At 42.4% G+C, this 17,052-nt stretch overlaps 1 protein-coding gene across 1 annotated transcript in view; it reads right to left on the bottom strand.

Moving 5' to 3' along the window:
• The window catches only part of dock10 (dedicator of cytokinesis 10), a 163,097-nt gene extending 152,641 nt beyond the window's left edge, over positions 1–10,456 (bottom strand). The window contains exon 1 of the mRNA XM_088345771.1: positions 9,990–10,456. Coding sequence (XP_088201897.1) covers positions 9,990–10,148 — 159 coding nt within the window. The 5' untranslated portion in view covers positions 10,149–10,456. The remainder of the gene's footprint in view (positions 1–9,989) is intronic.
• Between the last annotated feature and the right edge of the window lie 6,596 nt (positions 10,457–17,052).

Below are 17,052 nucleotides of genomic sequence, written 5' to 3'. Positions count from 1 at the left end.
AAATATATTTTAAATAAAATTGTATTTTACATGTTATATCACTTTAAGTGAAACCAAAAAACTGTTTTATCCAGGCAGCCACCCTTGGGGTCCCTGAACCTAAAACGGCCCCCGATTTGCAACAATATTAGTACCACAAATTGAAAAAAAAACTGGAAATACTAAAAACAACAGCCAAAGAAAGGTACAATGAGAAAAATACTTTTTAAATACATACATACAATACTCAACCTGCTGAAATCCGACCTCACGCGTTTACTTTTGACTCTCCTCCTTAAGGAAATTTTGCTCCTGAAGCTCATAGTGAAGTAAACAACCCGGACGGACAAGATTAATACTTCAAAAAGTAATAGAAAAACGCAGTACAATGAATGATCCCGATCTCAAGCAGAACTAGTACTACGTTCGCCCACGTGAAACTAGAGGAAGTTGTTTACCCGCAGACGTGAACAGAAATCTAAACTTCCCCGAAAAACGATATCAAAAACCAGAAAAGTCAGATACAGAATCGGGATTTTCCTTCGGATGCGTCCATAAGTAGCGTGACGGTGTTTTAAAAAGAGAAGAGAGCAAAAAATGGGCGAAAGGAAATATATAATCTTGAGTGTAAATATGCTTAGTACTGAACAAGCAGGGTCATAAATCATCTTCAACTTCCTGTTAGAAAACCTCAGAGTAAGAGGAAACAACCCCTGGGCGGAACTTCCGACAGGTGAAACGTTACCGTTTTTGTTTCAGAGTTTGAAAAGATTTCATTTGAAAATATTTAGAAGGGAAAAAAACGATACGGCGCGTGTCAGTTTGCCTCGAGAATTGTTTAAGGTTTAAAGTTAGAGATTTATCTCCTTAACAGGACTGTAAAATGCACACAAAATCTGTCAGGACAGAAACAGAACCCATTAGCGTGACGTTGACCACAAGTTTTATCGAAAGAGAGAGGAAGGGCTGCGCCCACGATCCGGTGTTCTCTGGGCGCGGGAAGCAAGTCGGTCTCGTACTCGGATTGTGATCCGAACACGGAAGGCGGTGTCAGGGTCGGAAAACTGGTCGGTAGCCGGGACTGGGAGAGCAAGACGAGGTCGGAAACGAGTCGTAAGCCAGAACGGGAGAGTATAGGGAAAAAAATAAAAGAGTTCATAAATCGGGACAAGAGAGCAGACGTGGTCAGGGAGCCGGGGACAAACGGGAGCAAAAACGGGTCAGGCGGGAGTCAGGGGTCGAAACAAGCTTGCCTTGAAAAACCGAGGTTCCCAAACGGATTGACAGCAGGGGATTGACAGGACTCGGGACGCGGGAAGCAAGTCGCTCTTGTACTCGGATGGTGCCCCGAACGCGGAAGTGGTTCTTCCTTAGCAAGCAATGGCGGTGTCAGGGACGGAAAAAAAGGGTCGGTAGCCGGGACTGGGAGAGCAAGACGTGGTTGGGGTCGGAAACGAGTCGTAAGCCAGAACGGGAGAGTAATCGGGAACAAAAAAGGGTTCGTAAGCCGGGACGGGAGAGCAGACGTGGTCAGGAAGCCGGGGACAAACGGGAGCAAAAACGGGTCAGGCGGGAGTCAGGGGTCGAAACAAGCTCGCCATGAAAAACAGAGGTTCCCAGACGGACTGACAACAGGGGATTGACAGGACTCAGGACGCGAGAAGCAAGTCGCTCTTGTACACGGATGGTGCTCCGAACGCGGAAGTGGATCTTCCTTAGCAAGCAATGGCGGAGTCAGGGACGGATAAAAAGGGTCGGTAGCCGGGACTGACAAAAGGGGACAGACAGGACTTGGAGCAAATACTGACAGGGAGCCAATAAGAGTCCGAGGCAGTTGGCGCCAAATGAGCGGGCACAGCAGAGTCACATCAGTAAGCATGACAAAGATAGATATTTAGATATTGCGAAAGAGTTGTAAATGTTTGACTTTCTGTCATGATTGCTCATTGCCCTCACTTGTGTCCGTTCATTTGGCGCCAGCTGCTGCTAGTTGCCTGATTGATTCCCCTCCTATACATACCCAGTCACTCCTGGTCAGTCAGCGAACCTCTGCATACGCTAGGCAAGCAATTTGACTCTGGGTCCTGTCGGTCCCATCTTCATCCGTTTGCTACTCGTCTGTTCCTGATTTACCGTGCCTCCGGCTATCGACCTGTTTTGTCCATTTGACCACGCTCTGATCTCCCGCTCCGGCTAACGACCCGTTTTTGACCACCGACCATGTTCTGATCTCCCACCCCGGCTATCGACCCGTTTTTGCCCCTGACCATGCTCCGATCTTCCCCTTATCAAAGTAAATGTAAATGGGCTCCATTTATGTAGCGCTTTTTAAGTCAATTAAGACATTACCAAAGCCCTTTACAATGTGCTTCACACTTACCCATTCACACACACTCACACACAGATAGCAACGTCAACCATGCAAAGCAACTACTAGCTAAAAACACTCTGCGATTGGCCGAGAGCGGTGTCAATCGGAAGGTCAGAGGCTAACGGATATACCTGAAGTCATCTGACGAGTCTGTTTATTTTTGAGTTTAAGAATTAAAATAATAATAATAATAATGAAAAAAAATATTGAACAAATCAGGTCAAATTTGATCACAATCTGAAAAACAAAACATTGTATTTCACACATTTTTCTCAAGGTATGTCAAAACGTTTCCAAAAGTGGACATTTTGAGACGACCAGTTTACAGCTCTAAAACTACTTCGGCCGATGTTTAGACATTGTGAAAGAGTTGTAAATGTGTGACTTCTCCCTCCAGTAGTTAATCGCTGATTGTGCACACTTGCACGGGATAATCGCGCGTAAAAATGGAGTTGCATTCCCCACATTTATTTTCGTCCTTGATTCAATTTACATATCGTAAATTTTTATCTTTTTTTTTTTTTTAAAGGAAACAAAAGTGAAATACAACAAGGATCGTCAAATAATGATTGATTAGCTTTCGCGCCTTTACTCACAACCTATCACTACTTTTTGAAGCAGAGGTGTTATTGGTGTCAGGCCTGAGCATCTGTCATGTATTACCGAATGGGCACCTTGTAGCAAAAGTGCCGACCCCCTGAGACACTTAAAAACATGTCTACTGAGCTTCTTAATTCCTATCCCAGGAACAAAATGGACAACTTCTTCTTCTATCCTCCCTCCCTCTCAGCTTATTAACCTTTCAACGCCTGCGCTCGGCCGCCCGGTGAGAAGGCGCAATGACGTCGCTCTCGACAAAGTGCAGCTGCAAGAAAGGCGCAACAACTCATCGGCTCTCAGCTCAGGGATTTCTCTCAGAGTAAGCAGGAAACAAGCAGAACTGGAAACATTGGAGGAAATCCAAATGTGGATTCCTGGTGGTCCCATTCGGAGGTGTTAGGAATTGTGTCCTAAAATGAAGAATCTAGCTAGGTAGCTGGGGGTCTGGAACCTGTGGCTCGCGAGCCCTCTATGGCTCTTTTCATGAATATGTATAGGTCAGTGGGAAATTTCACTGAAGTGTCCATTTTGGCTGCACATTGCTAAAGAAGCCTATTAAATAATGTATGTTCATTGTCGAGACACTTTATGATAAAAACCCATGCAACAAACTAAGTACCCACAAGCGCTAGCCAAGCACACAGAGAAATTTGATTGGGTGAGTGGTAAGGGTGGGCGGAGTTATGCAACACAGCACGCCCCCCTCCCTCTCACACGCACCCACTAATCCAGGGGTGTCAAACTCGGGGGCCACACGATAGAACAAACATTCTGTCGGGGGCCGGACGAATAGATTGAGGAGGAAGAAAAAGAGATAAAGAAATAAGAGAAAGAGGGAGGGAAAAAGAGAGAGGGTGAGAAACAAAAGAGAGGGAGAACAAGAGAGCGTGAGAAACAAAAAGTCGTGAGAGATGGGGAAAAGATAGGAAGAGGAAGAAAGAAATCCAAAGAGAAATATAAAGACAGAAGGAGAGAAAAGAGAAAAGAAAGCGCGAAGGTAGGAAGAGAGAGAGAGGAAAGAGAGAAAAGGAAAAAAGGAAGTTAGGGCAAAACAGGTTAAAAGACACAGAGAAAGAGACCAAGAGCAAAAAAGGAAGAGAAAAAGAGAGACACAGAGAGTGAAAGAGACAGACAGAGTGGGAGAAAAGGGGTGGAAAAGAGAGAGAAAGAGAGAAAAAGAGAGAGAGAGAGAAATACAAGTACAGTGTCTTTATGAGAGGCACCTGGCTTCGGCAACATCAAGTTGACATATTTCAACCTTCAACTTGTTTTTCTCTTGCGCTTCTCTGAGTTGTCTCGCGGGCCGGATTCCAGCAATATTATTATTATTATTAAAGCTTTGAAAACTCTCTCGGTGTACCGTCTTTCTTGTAAATATGTGTAACCCATGTATAATATATATTTGCAACTGTTTATTTTTGTAATGTATTTATTTTAGACACTTATTCTTATATGTTTTGCACGTGTGAACGAAAAAAGAGGGGCGGAACAAACGCGGGGTGCCGAGTTTAAGTGGGGACCGCTAAAGGTGAGGGACAGACAAGGAAAAGGAGTTGCGTGAGTAAATGTGTTCATCTGATATATTTTTCCCACCCTTACCTTTGGAAATATACACTTTTTTCCTTGGATTACTTTCAACAAGACCCGGACTCTGCAGGTCTGCATCAAACCTTAAGTACCGGTATCATTTTCCGTTCATTTTGCCGGCTGTGATTTTTGGACTGTGGACTTTAATGAAGGATATTTAGTTACGATCGCGGGACTTGAAGTCGGGTTTGGGTTAATTTTGTGTTTGTGTTACATGTGGGCGCATGCGGCTTATATACAGGTGCGGCTTGTGCGTGTACAAAATCGGTGGGTGCGGCTTATAATCAGGTGCGCTCTATAGTCCGGAATTTACGGTACTGTCAAGCTAGCCCCCCCATCTTGGAATGGAACGACAGCAGTACAGATTTAAAGCATCTCGTCCAGTTCACCATAGCGCCTTAAGCCAGGAACAAAGACGCAAACGATTCAAAGCGAGAGAGCTAATAGCAAACAAAGGAACAAAGGCGATGACTGTGCCAAAACAGGAAGGTTTTTCCACTCGACTTGCAGAAACCGGGGTGGAAGCAAATAGAAGCCCCGCAGATGGCCGACATACTACTTTGTACCGCGAAATTGTTTAGGAACACTCCGGTTGATGTCATGCGATGACCGATGAGCAGACAGACTTGCTGCTGCGCGCTTTTCTTTACTCCTTCAATCTGAGTTTTCCCACAGAAAGCAAATTCCTGATGCATGACCCCCAAACTCCGCTTCTGCCTCCCCCCGCTTTCATTTCCGTTCTCTACATTATACCTCTTGGCAACTGACACAAGAAATGAAAATACTGCAAGTTTATTGGTCGAAAACACGGTATATATATCAACATATATGAGGTACTACTTTGAATCTATATATAAATACTACTTATGATGACCTCCCTACTCTCCTATTAAAATAGAGGTGGGCAAACTACGGCCCAGGGGCCACGTGAGCCCCCGCCCCCAGGCTTTTTTACCACCAAATCAAAAACAGTCAAAATATGAAAAATAATAAAGTACTACTAATAAAAAAAAATGTTCTCTTGTTGCCAACCATGTCCCCATTCTCACAACAAAAATTTCTGAAATACTATAGAATACCATAGACCTACTACAAAAAATACTAAGACAGTAATACTATGATACACACAAAAAAGTGAGAGAGGGGCAAAGAAAGAGAAAAAAAAGAGAAAGAAATACAAAGAGAGAAGGAGAGCAAAGAGAAGAGAAAGAGAGAAGGGTAGGAAGAGTGAAGGGGAAAGCAACAGAGAGAGAGAAAAGAGAGAGAAAATGAAAAAAGGAAAAGAGCAAAAGAAGGTAAAAAGACACAGAAAGAGAAAGATACAAAGAGGAACAAAGAAAGAGAAAAAGAGAGACAGAGTGTGAAAGAGATAGAGAGTGAGACAGAAAAGGTGAGGAAGAGAGAGAGAGAGAAAGAGAGAGAGAGAGAGAGAGAGAGAGAAAGAGGGAACGTGAGAAACAACAGATAAAAAGAGAAAAACTGAGAGAGGGGCAAAGAAAGAGAAAGACATACAAAGAGAGAAAGAGAGAAGGAGAGCAAAGAGGAGAGAAAGAGAGAAGGGTAGGAAGAGTGAAAGGGAAAGCAACCGAGAGAGAGAAAATGAAAAAAGAAAAAGAGCGAAAGAAGGTAAAAAGACACAGAAAGAGAAAGAGACAAAGAGGAACAAAGAAAGAGAAAAAGAGAGACAGAGTGTGAAAGAGATAGAGTGAGACAGAAAAAGGGAGGAAGAGAGAGAGAGAGAAAGAGAGAGAGAAAGAAAGAGGGAACGTGAGAAACAACAGAGATAAAAAGAGAAAAAGTGAGAGAAGGGCAAAGAAAGAGAAAGACATACAAAGAGAGAAAGAGAGCAAAGAGGAGAGAAAGAGAGAAGGGTAGGAAGAGTGAAAGGGAAAGCAACCGAGAGAGAGAAAATGAAAAATGAAAAAAGAAAAAGAGCAAAAGAAGGTAAAAAGACACAGAAAGAGAAAGAGACAAAGAGGAACAAAGAAAGAGAAAAAGAGAGACAGAGTGTGAAAGAGATAGAGTGAGACAGAAAAAGGGAGGAAGAGAGAGAGAGAGAGAGAGAGAGTGAGAGAGAGAGAGAGAGAGAGAGAACGTGAGAAACAACAGAGATAAAAAGAGAAAAAGTGAGAGAGGGGCAAAGAAAGAGAAAGACGTAAAAAGAGAGAAAGAGAGAAGAGCAAAGAGGAGAGAAAGAGAGAACAACAACAAAAATAGTATGACAAAAATACTACAGAAATACTAGAAAATTACTCTAAAACTCAAAATTTCTGAAATACTATAGAATACCACAGACCTACTACAAAAAATATTAAGACAATAATACTATGATACACACAACTACAGAAATATACTACACAAATACCACAAAAATACTACTCACTACAATGGAAACACTACATAGATACTGCGAAAATACTACCAAATACTACTATTTAAATAAGACAAAAATACTCCTGTAAAACTACATAAACATACTACAAAATACCCCTATGGAAATACAACATACATACTAAACAAATACCGTATTTTCCGCACTATAAGGCGCACCGGGTTATAGGGCGCACCCCCAAAAAACAGTTTTTGGTCCTATTTTTGACATACATAAGGCGCACCGGATTATAAGGCGCTACAACGGGAATGTGGACAAAACAGTCAGATGGTTCAGTCCAACTGATTACCCCCTTAACATTCCCAAAGCTTGCAAAGAAGCAAATACGTGTCGTAGACACGTGGGGATGCGGTGTCCGTACGATGTCACTCAAATGCATCGTTCCATCATTCGGAAGGTTAAAGTCTTGGGATTCAAGAAATGCCAACCATTCCTTAGTTTCTATTTTCTTTTTCGCTCGCAACTTTACTGTGCATATGACAATAAACACTTGGAATTGAGTTGAATTTAAAAATAGACACTCCATTCCATCCATCATCTGCACCGCTTATCACAGAAACATCGAGTTCAGTCTGAAACAAGATACAGGGATAATATAAAACCCGGAGTAGCTCACCGAAGTCGTTGCGTTCAATAATAATGTGCAGCCATGGTCCTCTTATATCCGTGAGTTTAGTAAATCCAGGAGAATAAAATATTTACAAATACAGAATAGTAAAAAATGCTTTCTGTATGCTGTCAAGCACGTGCTATACACATTTATCTTTTTCGGCCAATCGCAGGCTTTGTTTTGCCGTTTAAGCCAATGCCAGCCTGTAAATGATAATAAGGATCCGCCCCTTGACCTCCGAATAACTTTAGCCAATAGTGATCGATTCTAATGATGATTGACGCATTGGTTAGCCAATGAAACGCCGGTAAATAAATCCCAGCATACACCGCGGACGACTTGGCCTTCGGGGGAAAATCTAGTCGACGGCTGCTTGCTTTAGTTGCAAGACTTTGCGGCTTAATATTGATCCATATATAAGGCGCACTGTATTATAAGGCGCATGGTCAGCTTTTGAAAAAAAAATTAAGACTTTTAGGTGCGCCTTATAGTGCGGAAAATACGGTACTATCAAAATCCTACTACTGAAATAATACCAAATACTCCTGTAAAAAAACTACAGTACAAAATACCTACTAACCTACTAGCATTAGCAGTTAAAAGTTTGTGACAAGAGAAGTACTTGCTCAATCAGTAAGCATAAATTGCTAAAGCAGTGCTAGTTGCTAAATGCGAAGACAATAGTACTAGCGTCTTTCAGCTATGTCTGAAATGCTAACATTAAAAGTTAGCATTTTTTACACTTGCATTACCTGTTGAATGCTAAAGAGATGCTAGCAGCTCCAGACTCTCCTCTCTTCCTGCGGCCTTTAAACATGGTAAAACCAAGCCATGGCTCTCCTTTTCCCTAACCCTCGGCTGAGGGATGCAAACAAAGGAATAGAGAGACAACCACATTCTTTTCCTGTTTTAATGTTGAGAGTACCGTATTTTCCGCACTATAAGGCGCACCTAAAAGTCTTTATTTTTTTTCAAAAGCTGACCATGCGCCTTATAATACAGTGCGCCTTATATATGGATCGATATTAAATCGCAAGGCTCTCGCAACTTACGCAACAGCCGCCGACTCGATTTTCCCCCGAACGTGGAGTAGTCCGCGTTGTATGCTGTGATTTATATACCGGCGTTTCATTGGCTAACCAATGTGTCAATCATCATTTGAATCGATCGCTATTGGCTAAAGTTATTCGGAGCCTCGGATAGGCTAGAGGGCCGAAACAAACCCTGCAATTGGCTGAAAAAGATGTGTCGATCATCCGTTAAATCGATCGCTATTGGCTGAAGTTATTCGGGGCCTCGGATTGGCTAGAGGGCCGAAAAAACCCTGCAATTGGCCGAAAAAGATGTGTCGATCATCCGTTAAATCGATTGCTATTGGCTGAAGTTATTCGGAGCCTCGGATTGGCTAGAGGGCCAAAACAAACCCTGCAATTGGCCGAAAAAGATGTGTCAATCATCCGTTAAATCGTTCGCTATTGGCTGAAGTTATTCGGAGCCTCGGATTGGCTAGAGGGCCACAACAAACCCAGCAATTGGCCGAAAAAGATGTGTCAATCATCCGTTAAATCGTTCGCTATTGGCTGAAGTTATTCGGAGCCTCGGATTGGCTAGAGGGCCAAAACAAACCCTGCAATTGGCCGAAAAAGAGGAATGTGAATCACACGTTGGTTGGGTTGCACTACGGCATCGAGAAAACATTTTTTAATATTCTGTACTTGTAAATATTTGACTCTCCTGGATTTATTACACTCACGGTTGTAATAAGACCATGATTGCGTATCCCCCGTATTCCCCCGTTTTGAATTTCATCCCTCAGAACCCCTTAAAACAGCCAAATTAAGTCAGAACTTAAAGGGACAGTGTGTAAAAAAAAGGGTCATACTTAAGGGGACAGTGTGTAAAAAAAAAGGGTCATACTTAAAGGGACAGTGTGTAAAAAAAGGGTCATACTTAAAGGGACAGTGTGTAAAAAAAAGGAGTCATTTTACATCCATTACCCTCAGGGTGTTTTAAATTTCATCCCTCAGAACCCCTAAAACAGCCAAATTGAGTCGGAACTTAAAGGGACAGTGTGTAAAAAAAAGGGTCATACTTAAAGGGACAGTGTGTAAAAAAAAGGAGTCATTTTACATCCATTCCCCTCAGGGAGTTTTGAATTTCATCCCTCAGAACCCCTAAAACAGCCATATTAAGTCAGAACTTAAAGGGACAGTGTGTAAAAAAAAGGGTCATTTTACATCCGGAAATTGATAGAAATCGAAATTTTTAATTAAAAAAAAAAGTAAATGTTCCGCATGATTTTTACGAATTTATAAAAAAAGGGAAAATGTAATCTATTGAGTATTTTTGTGTATCGTACTCGTCCCAAAAAACTGTGCAGCACTATCCAGTGAGTAGACACAAATCCCGCCCACACACGCATGCAGCACAGTAGCATCAGTACTGGTTACCATGACGACGATGGTCAGGGGTGAGCCGGCACGCTCGTACCCTCGCAGGACGGGCGTCGCCGCGTCGGTCGAGGCCGGATCCGGCCGAGAGCAGGCGTCCCCGCAGTCCGCCCCGCCCACCGAACGCAGTAGCAGGACGGCGCTGGCCGAACAGCCCATAATACAGCCTCGCCCGGTCTCCGGTCTTGTTTTGCCTTTATCGTAGCGTCGGACATGGGGGTGGGAGGCTCAATGCTTGCCTGATAATACCCGGTCCATCCCCTCTCCCTGGACGAGGTCCTGCTCTGGATCCCGGCTCGTCCCTGTTTCTACTGCTGAGAGTCTAGCTCTTTAGCTTCCTTTCCTCTCTCTCTCTTTTTTCTCTCTCTCTCTCTCTCTCTCTCTTTCTCTCTCTCTCCCGCATCTAGCCCAGCCCAACTCAAACAAATGGCAGAATGCATTAAGCGGTGCACCAAAACCCTACGTCGCTTTTCCTTTTCCCTCCGACACTTCTTTGGAATCCTTCCCCCTGCAAATGTCTCTCGACCGGTGCCGCAGTCGAGAAAACACGCCCTTTTGCTGCTGCGGACATTACAGGCGCGAAAAAATGTGCGGGGATTAGACCGGGGGTGACAGACTCATTTGAGCTTGGGGGGAAGCGTGGGAGAAAAAGGAATCGGACGAGTGGATTAAACGGGGGGAAGGAAAGAGAGAGTGAAAAAAGAGAGAGAGAGAATGAGATGGGTAGAGAGAAAGAGAGAGAACAAAAGGGAGAGAGACAAAGAGAGAGAGAACAAGATACACAGAGAGAGAGAGAGAGAGAAAACAATTGAAGGAGAGAGAACGAGAGAAAACAAGGGTGAAAAGTCAAGGGAGAAAAGTGAGAGATTAAAAGAAAAAGGAGAGAGAGACAAGGAATATAAAAATAAAGAAACTGAGAAGAGAAAGGAAGAGAGAGTGAAAAGAGAGAGAGAGAGAGAGAATGAGATGGGTAGAGAGAAAGAGAGAGAACAAAAGGGAGATATACAACAAGAGAGAGAGAACAAGATACAGAGAGAGAGAGAGAGAGAATGAGATGGGTAGAGAGAAAGAGAGAGAACAGAAGAGAGAGAGACAACAAGAGAGAGAACAAGATACACACAGAGAGAGAGAGAGGGAGAGAATAATTGAAGGAGAGAGAACAAGAATAAACAAGGGTGAAAAGTCAAGGGAGGGAGAAAAGTGAGAGAAAAAAAAGAAAAAGGAGAGAGAGAGAGACAAGAAAAGATAAAAATAAAGAAACCGAGGAGAGAAAGGAAGACACAAGAGAAAAAAAGGGAAAACAATTGACAAATGGGCAACAATAGAGGGAGAACAATGCAAAGAAAAAGAGCAAGAGACAGAGCAAGAGAGACAACAACAGAGGAAGAGAAAGAAAAAGACAAAGAAAGAGGGAGACAGATAAAGAAAGACAGTGATAGATAGAAAGAAAGCAAAAAAGAAAGCAAAGAGAAAGCAAAAAAGAAAGCAAAAAAGAAAGCAAAAAAAAAGCAAAAAGAAAGAAAGAAAGAAAGAGAGGAAAGAACGAAAGAAAGAAAGAAGGAAAAATAGAAAGTAAGAGAGTCAAAGGATGAAGGAAGATGAAAGACACAGAGAAAGAAAGCACAGGAAAAAGAACAAGAGAGAGAAAACAAGAAAATGATAGGTAGAAAAAGACAGAGAGAAGAGAGAGAGACCGATAAAGACAGTGATATATAAAGAGAAATAATAAATAAACAAACTGTGAAGAACGAAAGAAAGAAAGAAAGCAAAAAATAAAGAAAGAGAGAACGAAAGAAAGAAAAGAAAAAAAGAAGGAAAGAAAGAAAGAAGGAAAAATAGAAAGTAAGAGAGTCAAAGGATGAAGGAAGATGAAAGACAGAGAAGAACAGGAAAAAGAATAAGAGAGAGAGAGAAAACAAGAAAATGATAGGTAGAAAAAGACAGAGAGAAGAGAGAGAGACAGAAAAAGATAGTGACATAAAAAGAGAAATAATAAATAAATAAATTGTGAAGAACGAAAGAAAGAAAGAAAGCAAAAAATAAAGAAAGAGAGAACGAAAGAAAGAAAAGAAAAAAAGAAGGAAAGAAAGAAAGAAGGAAAAATAGAAAGTAAGAGAGTCAAAGGATGAAGGAAGATGAAAGACAGAGAAGAACAGGAAAAAGAACAAGAGAGAGAGAGAAAACAAGAAAATGATAGGTGGAAATAGACAGAGAGAAGAGAGAGAGACCAAAAAAGACAGTGATATATAAAGAGAAATAATAAATAAACAAACTGTGAAATAAATAAAGATGTAAGAAAGAAAGATGTAAGAAAGAAAGAAAGAAAGAAAGAAACAAAGGAGAAACAAAGGAAAGTAAGAAATGAGAGAGAGAAATAAAAAGAGTAAAAGAACAAAAGAGGAATGAAAGAAAGACAGAAATAAATAACGAAGAAAGAAAAGTAAGAGTGAAAAAAGAGTGAGAAAACAAAAGAGAGGGCAAAATAAAAGAACTGAAAAAGAGAGAAAGACAAAGTAATATATCCCCAGTTGCTTTGAGCGCGTCACCCCAGGTTTGTCAACATCAAGTGGACATGTCCCAAACTGCAGCTGATTTCTCTCTTGTACCTCTCCATGCATCATCTCACGGGGCCGAATAAAAACCTGGGCGGGCCTGAAGTGACTCGCGGGCCGCAATCTTGACACCTGTGGATTTGACTCAACCGTGTGTACAAATGAAGACTGCCTGGTGGGGAGAAGGCGAGGCTGACGGGAGCAAAAAGAGGAGGCGGGAACGAGGAGTGGGCGGATTTCGGAGCAGAAGCATGAAGCGTGTGGACCACAGAATGCAGGGAACAGGACGGCCTGCTGTCCTGTGCCTCCGCATCGCACTTGCAGCTAATGGGATTCCGTTTTGACGGTGCTCATACCCAATGTTCCCTGTCATTTTCCTTACGGGTCTGAGCGTTCAGACAAATTTGGTGAGCAACGCTTGAAACAACAGTGAGCAACCGTAATCCCAAGTGTGGCAAGATAATTCATTATCAAACATGTCCAAAACTTGACATTTTGCTGAGTTTCCGGCAATGCAAAATGATTTTTCTCTTTTGAACGAATTGACTCATGTACGGTTGCTAAGGTTGCAGGCTGACAAACGTCATTTGTTTTTACAATTCTTTCACTAGATTTTCATTTCTTTTTATTTCCTGATATATTTTGTCGCATAATATTAACATTTTTGGGGGCTTATTGAGTCGGTTGCACGATACACAACTTTATTTAATCACATTTTTTAGCGGAAGTACAATGTTGGCAACAAGATTCATCTCATCTCATTAGCCGTACCACTTATCCTCAGATGTCTAGTCAGATAGATGTTTAAATAGATATATGTCTAGATAGATAGATAGATGGCTAGATAGAGGTCTAGATAGAGATAGATAGATAGATAGATAGATAGATAGATAGATAGATAGATAGATAGATAGATAGATAGATAGATAGATAGATAGATAGATAGATAGATAGATAGATAGATAGATAGATAGATAGATAGATAGATAGATAGATAGATAGATAGATAGATAGATAGATAGATAGATAGATAGATAGATAGATAGATAGATAGATAGATAGATGTTGGGATAGATAGATGTCTAGACAGATAGATGTCTAGATGTCTAGATAGATAGATATATGTCTAGATAGATGGATGTCTAGATGTCTAGATAGATGTCTAGATAGATAGATACATAGATATAGATAGATAGATGTCTAGATAGATAGATAAATAGATATAGTTAGAGAGAGAGAGAGAGAGAAAGAAAGATGTCGAGATAGATGTCTAGATAGATGGATGTCTAGATAGGTGTCTAGATAGATGTCTAGATAGAGCGAGAGAGAGAGAGAGATGGATAGATGTTGAGATAGATAGATAGATAGATGTCTAGATAGATAGATAGATAGATAGATATATGTCTAGATAGATATATGTCTAGATAGATAGATAGATAGATAGATAGATGTCTAGATAGATAGATAGATAGATAGATGTCTAGATAGATAGATGTCTAGATAGATAGATGTCTAGATAGATAGATAGATAGATAGATAAGATGGCTGGATAGATGTCTGGATGTCTAGATAGATAGATGTCTAGATGGATAGACAGACAGACAGATGTCTAGATAGATAGATAGACAGACAGACAGATGTCTAGACAGACAGACAGACAGATAGATAGATAGATGTCTAGATAGATGTCTAGATAGATAGATACATAGATATAGATAGATAGATGTCTAGAAAGATAGATAGATAGATAGATGGATAGATAAAGAGAGATAGATAGATAGATAGATGTCTGGATAGATACGTATGGGTTGTTTCCTGCAGCGATGTTACGGAGAGACACTCGGCATATAGATGCAGGCATTCTCAAGCTGTTTGCTTCCCGGCTGAGGTATCCATGGAGATCTCCTTGGCTCATAATTAGTCCAAATCGATCCGTGTCGAGCTGCCACGGCGAACCCTGAACCACCACCCGCTGAAATACTCTGTATTGTAGCGCTCGACAAATCTATAAATAGAATAACGCACGAGCAATCACGTCGAAATAAAAGCAAGACTACGATTGTGACCATTAAAGCACAGGTGTCAAACAGGCGGCCCGCGGGCCGGATCAGGCCCGCTAAGGGATTGAATCCGGCCCGCCAGACAACGCTCAGAGAAGCGCAAGAGAAAAATGAGCTGCAGGTTGAAATATGTCCACTTGATGTTGCGAAAGCCAGGTGCCTCAAACAAAGACACTGTACTTGTATTTATTTCTCTCTCTCTCTCTCTCTCTCTCTCCAGTGACTTTCTTCATGTATCTCCCTTTCTTTCTATTTCTTTTCATCACTTTATCTCACTCTCTCTATTTCTATACATTTCTTTCTCTCTCTCTCTCTCTCTCTCTCTCTATTTCTCTCTCTATATTTTTTTCATCACTTTCTCCCACTCTCTGTCTCTTTCACTCTCTGTGTCTTTTTCTCTTCTCTTGTTGCTCTTTGTCTTTTGTCTCTGTTTCCTGCCTGATACCTTTTGCCGACCTCTTTTCCGGACTCGTTACTACCCTTGCTCCTCCGTCCTGGCCATCGACCTGTCTTGCCCTGTTTCCTGCCTGATACCTGTTTCCGACCTCTTTTTCGGACTCGTTACTACCCTTGCTCCTCCGTCCTGGCCATCGACCTGTCTTGCCCTGTTTCCTGCCTGATACCTGTTTCCGACCTCTTTTTCGGACTCGTTACTACCCTTGCTCCTCCGTCCTGGCCATTGACCTGTTTTCCCGCTGCCTACGACTCCCCTTGTTTGACACAGAAGTCCCACTTTCGCGTTCCTGCCATCATGGTATCGTGGAAGCAAGCACTGCTCTCTCTCTTCCTCAATAAAACTGAGTAAAACGAACGCTTTTGGGTCCTGTCTCCGTTTCTGGCTTGTGACAATTTGATGTAGTTATTCAATGCTTGGTCTATCGCGTCAAACTGCTGAGAAACGTGGCAAACATTCCAGCATTTACAAGTCACATTGTCATAGGATTACAATGACACCATCCCCTGATCTGAAACCAACATGCAGGAAAGGAAAAACTCAAAAAAATAAGAAATAAGGGGCCTCAAAAGTGGTAACCCTCCTAGATTTAGCACTTTTTCAAAACCTTGAAAACACACCATTCAAATTCAAGCACTTTCAAGTAATTTTAGCCCCAAACTCGATTCCCTTTGCGCTAATTAGTAACAAGAATAGCTCTCTGCTTGCAAAAGTTTGGAGACCCCAAGACACACCACAGGAAATGGTGCCCCTACGACCAAGGTAGTTAAGGGATTTCATTATGTGCCAAAGACGAATGTCCCTGGTTCGAGACCGGGAGGAAACATATGTTGGCCTGGAGAGGGATGGGCGCCACCAAGCTGCACTTGCCCAAGACACACCACAGGAATTGGTGCCCCTACGACCATAGTGGTGAAGGGATATCATTTTGTGCCGAAGACGCATGTCCCCGGATCGAGACCGGGTGGAAACATATGTTGGCATGGAGAGGGATGGGCGCCACCAGGCTGTACTTGCCCAAGACACACCACAGGAAATGGTGCCCGTACGACCATAGTGGTTGAGGGATATCATTCTGTACCAAAGACGCATGTCCCTGGTTCGAGACTGGGTGGAAACATATGTTGGCCGGGAGAGGGATGGGCGCCACCAGGCTGTACTTGCCCAAGACACACCACAGGAATTGGTGCCCCTACGACCATAGTGGTTGAGGGATATCATTATGCGCCAAAGACGCATGTCCCTGGTTCGAGACTGGGTGGAAACATCTGTTGGCCTGGAGAGGGATGGGCACACCAGGCTGTACCTACCCAAGACACACCGCAGGAAATGGTGCCCCTACGACCAAGGTAGTTAAGGGATTTCATTATGTGCCAAAGACGAATGTCCCTGGTTCGAGACTGGGAGGAAACATATGTTGGCCTGGAGAGGGATGGGCGCCACCAAGCTGCACTTGCCCAAGACACACCACAGGAATTGGTGCCCCTACGACCAAGGTGGTTAAGGGATATCATTATGTGCCAAAGATGCATGTCCCTGGTTCGAGACTGGGTGGAAACATAAGTTGGCCTGGAGAGGGATGGGCGCCACCAGGCTGTACTTGCCCAAGACACACCAGAGGAATTGGTGCCCCTACGACCATAGTGGTTGAGGGATATCATTCTGTACCAAAGACGCATGTCCCTGGTTCCAGACTGGGTGAAAACATAAGTTGGCCTGGAGAGGGATGGGCGCCACCTGGCTGTACCTACCCAAGACACACCACAGGAAATGGTGCTCCTAGGACGCATGTGTTGATAGTATTAAAGTATTGATATAGTGGTATTTTGAAGTATTTCTGTAGATGTATTTTCGAAGTATTTCCGTGGATGCGTTTTGTAGTATTTTGAGTATGTTTCAAAATATTACTGTAGTTGTATTTTTGTAGTATTTTTGGTGTAATATGTCTGTATTAGTATTTATTTATTATAGTATTACTGTAGCAGCATTTTGTAGTA

Source organism: Urocampus carinirostris, chromosome 10, assembly GCF_059441175.1.
Source record: "Urocampus carinirostris isolate Australia breed hairy pipefish chromosome 10, RoL_Ucar_1.0, whole genome shotgun sequence".
In the NCBI taxonomy this organism is placed as follows: Eukaryota; Metazoa; Chordata; class Actinopteri; order Syngnathiformes; family Syngnathidae; genus Urocampus; species Urocampus carinirostris.
Note: the sequence above shows the minus strand (reverse complement) of the source record. Positions and strands in the feature narration are given on the sequence as shown.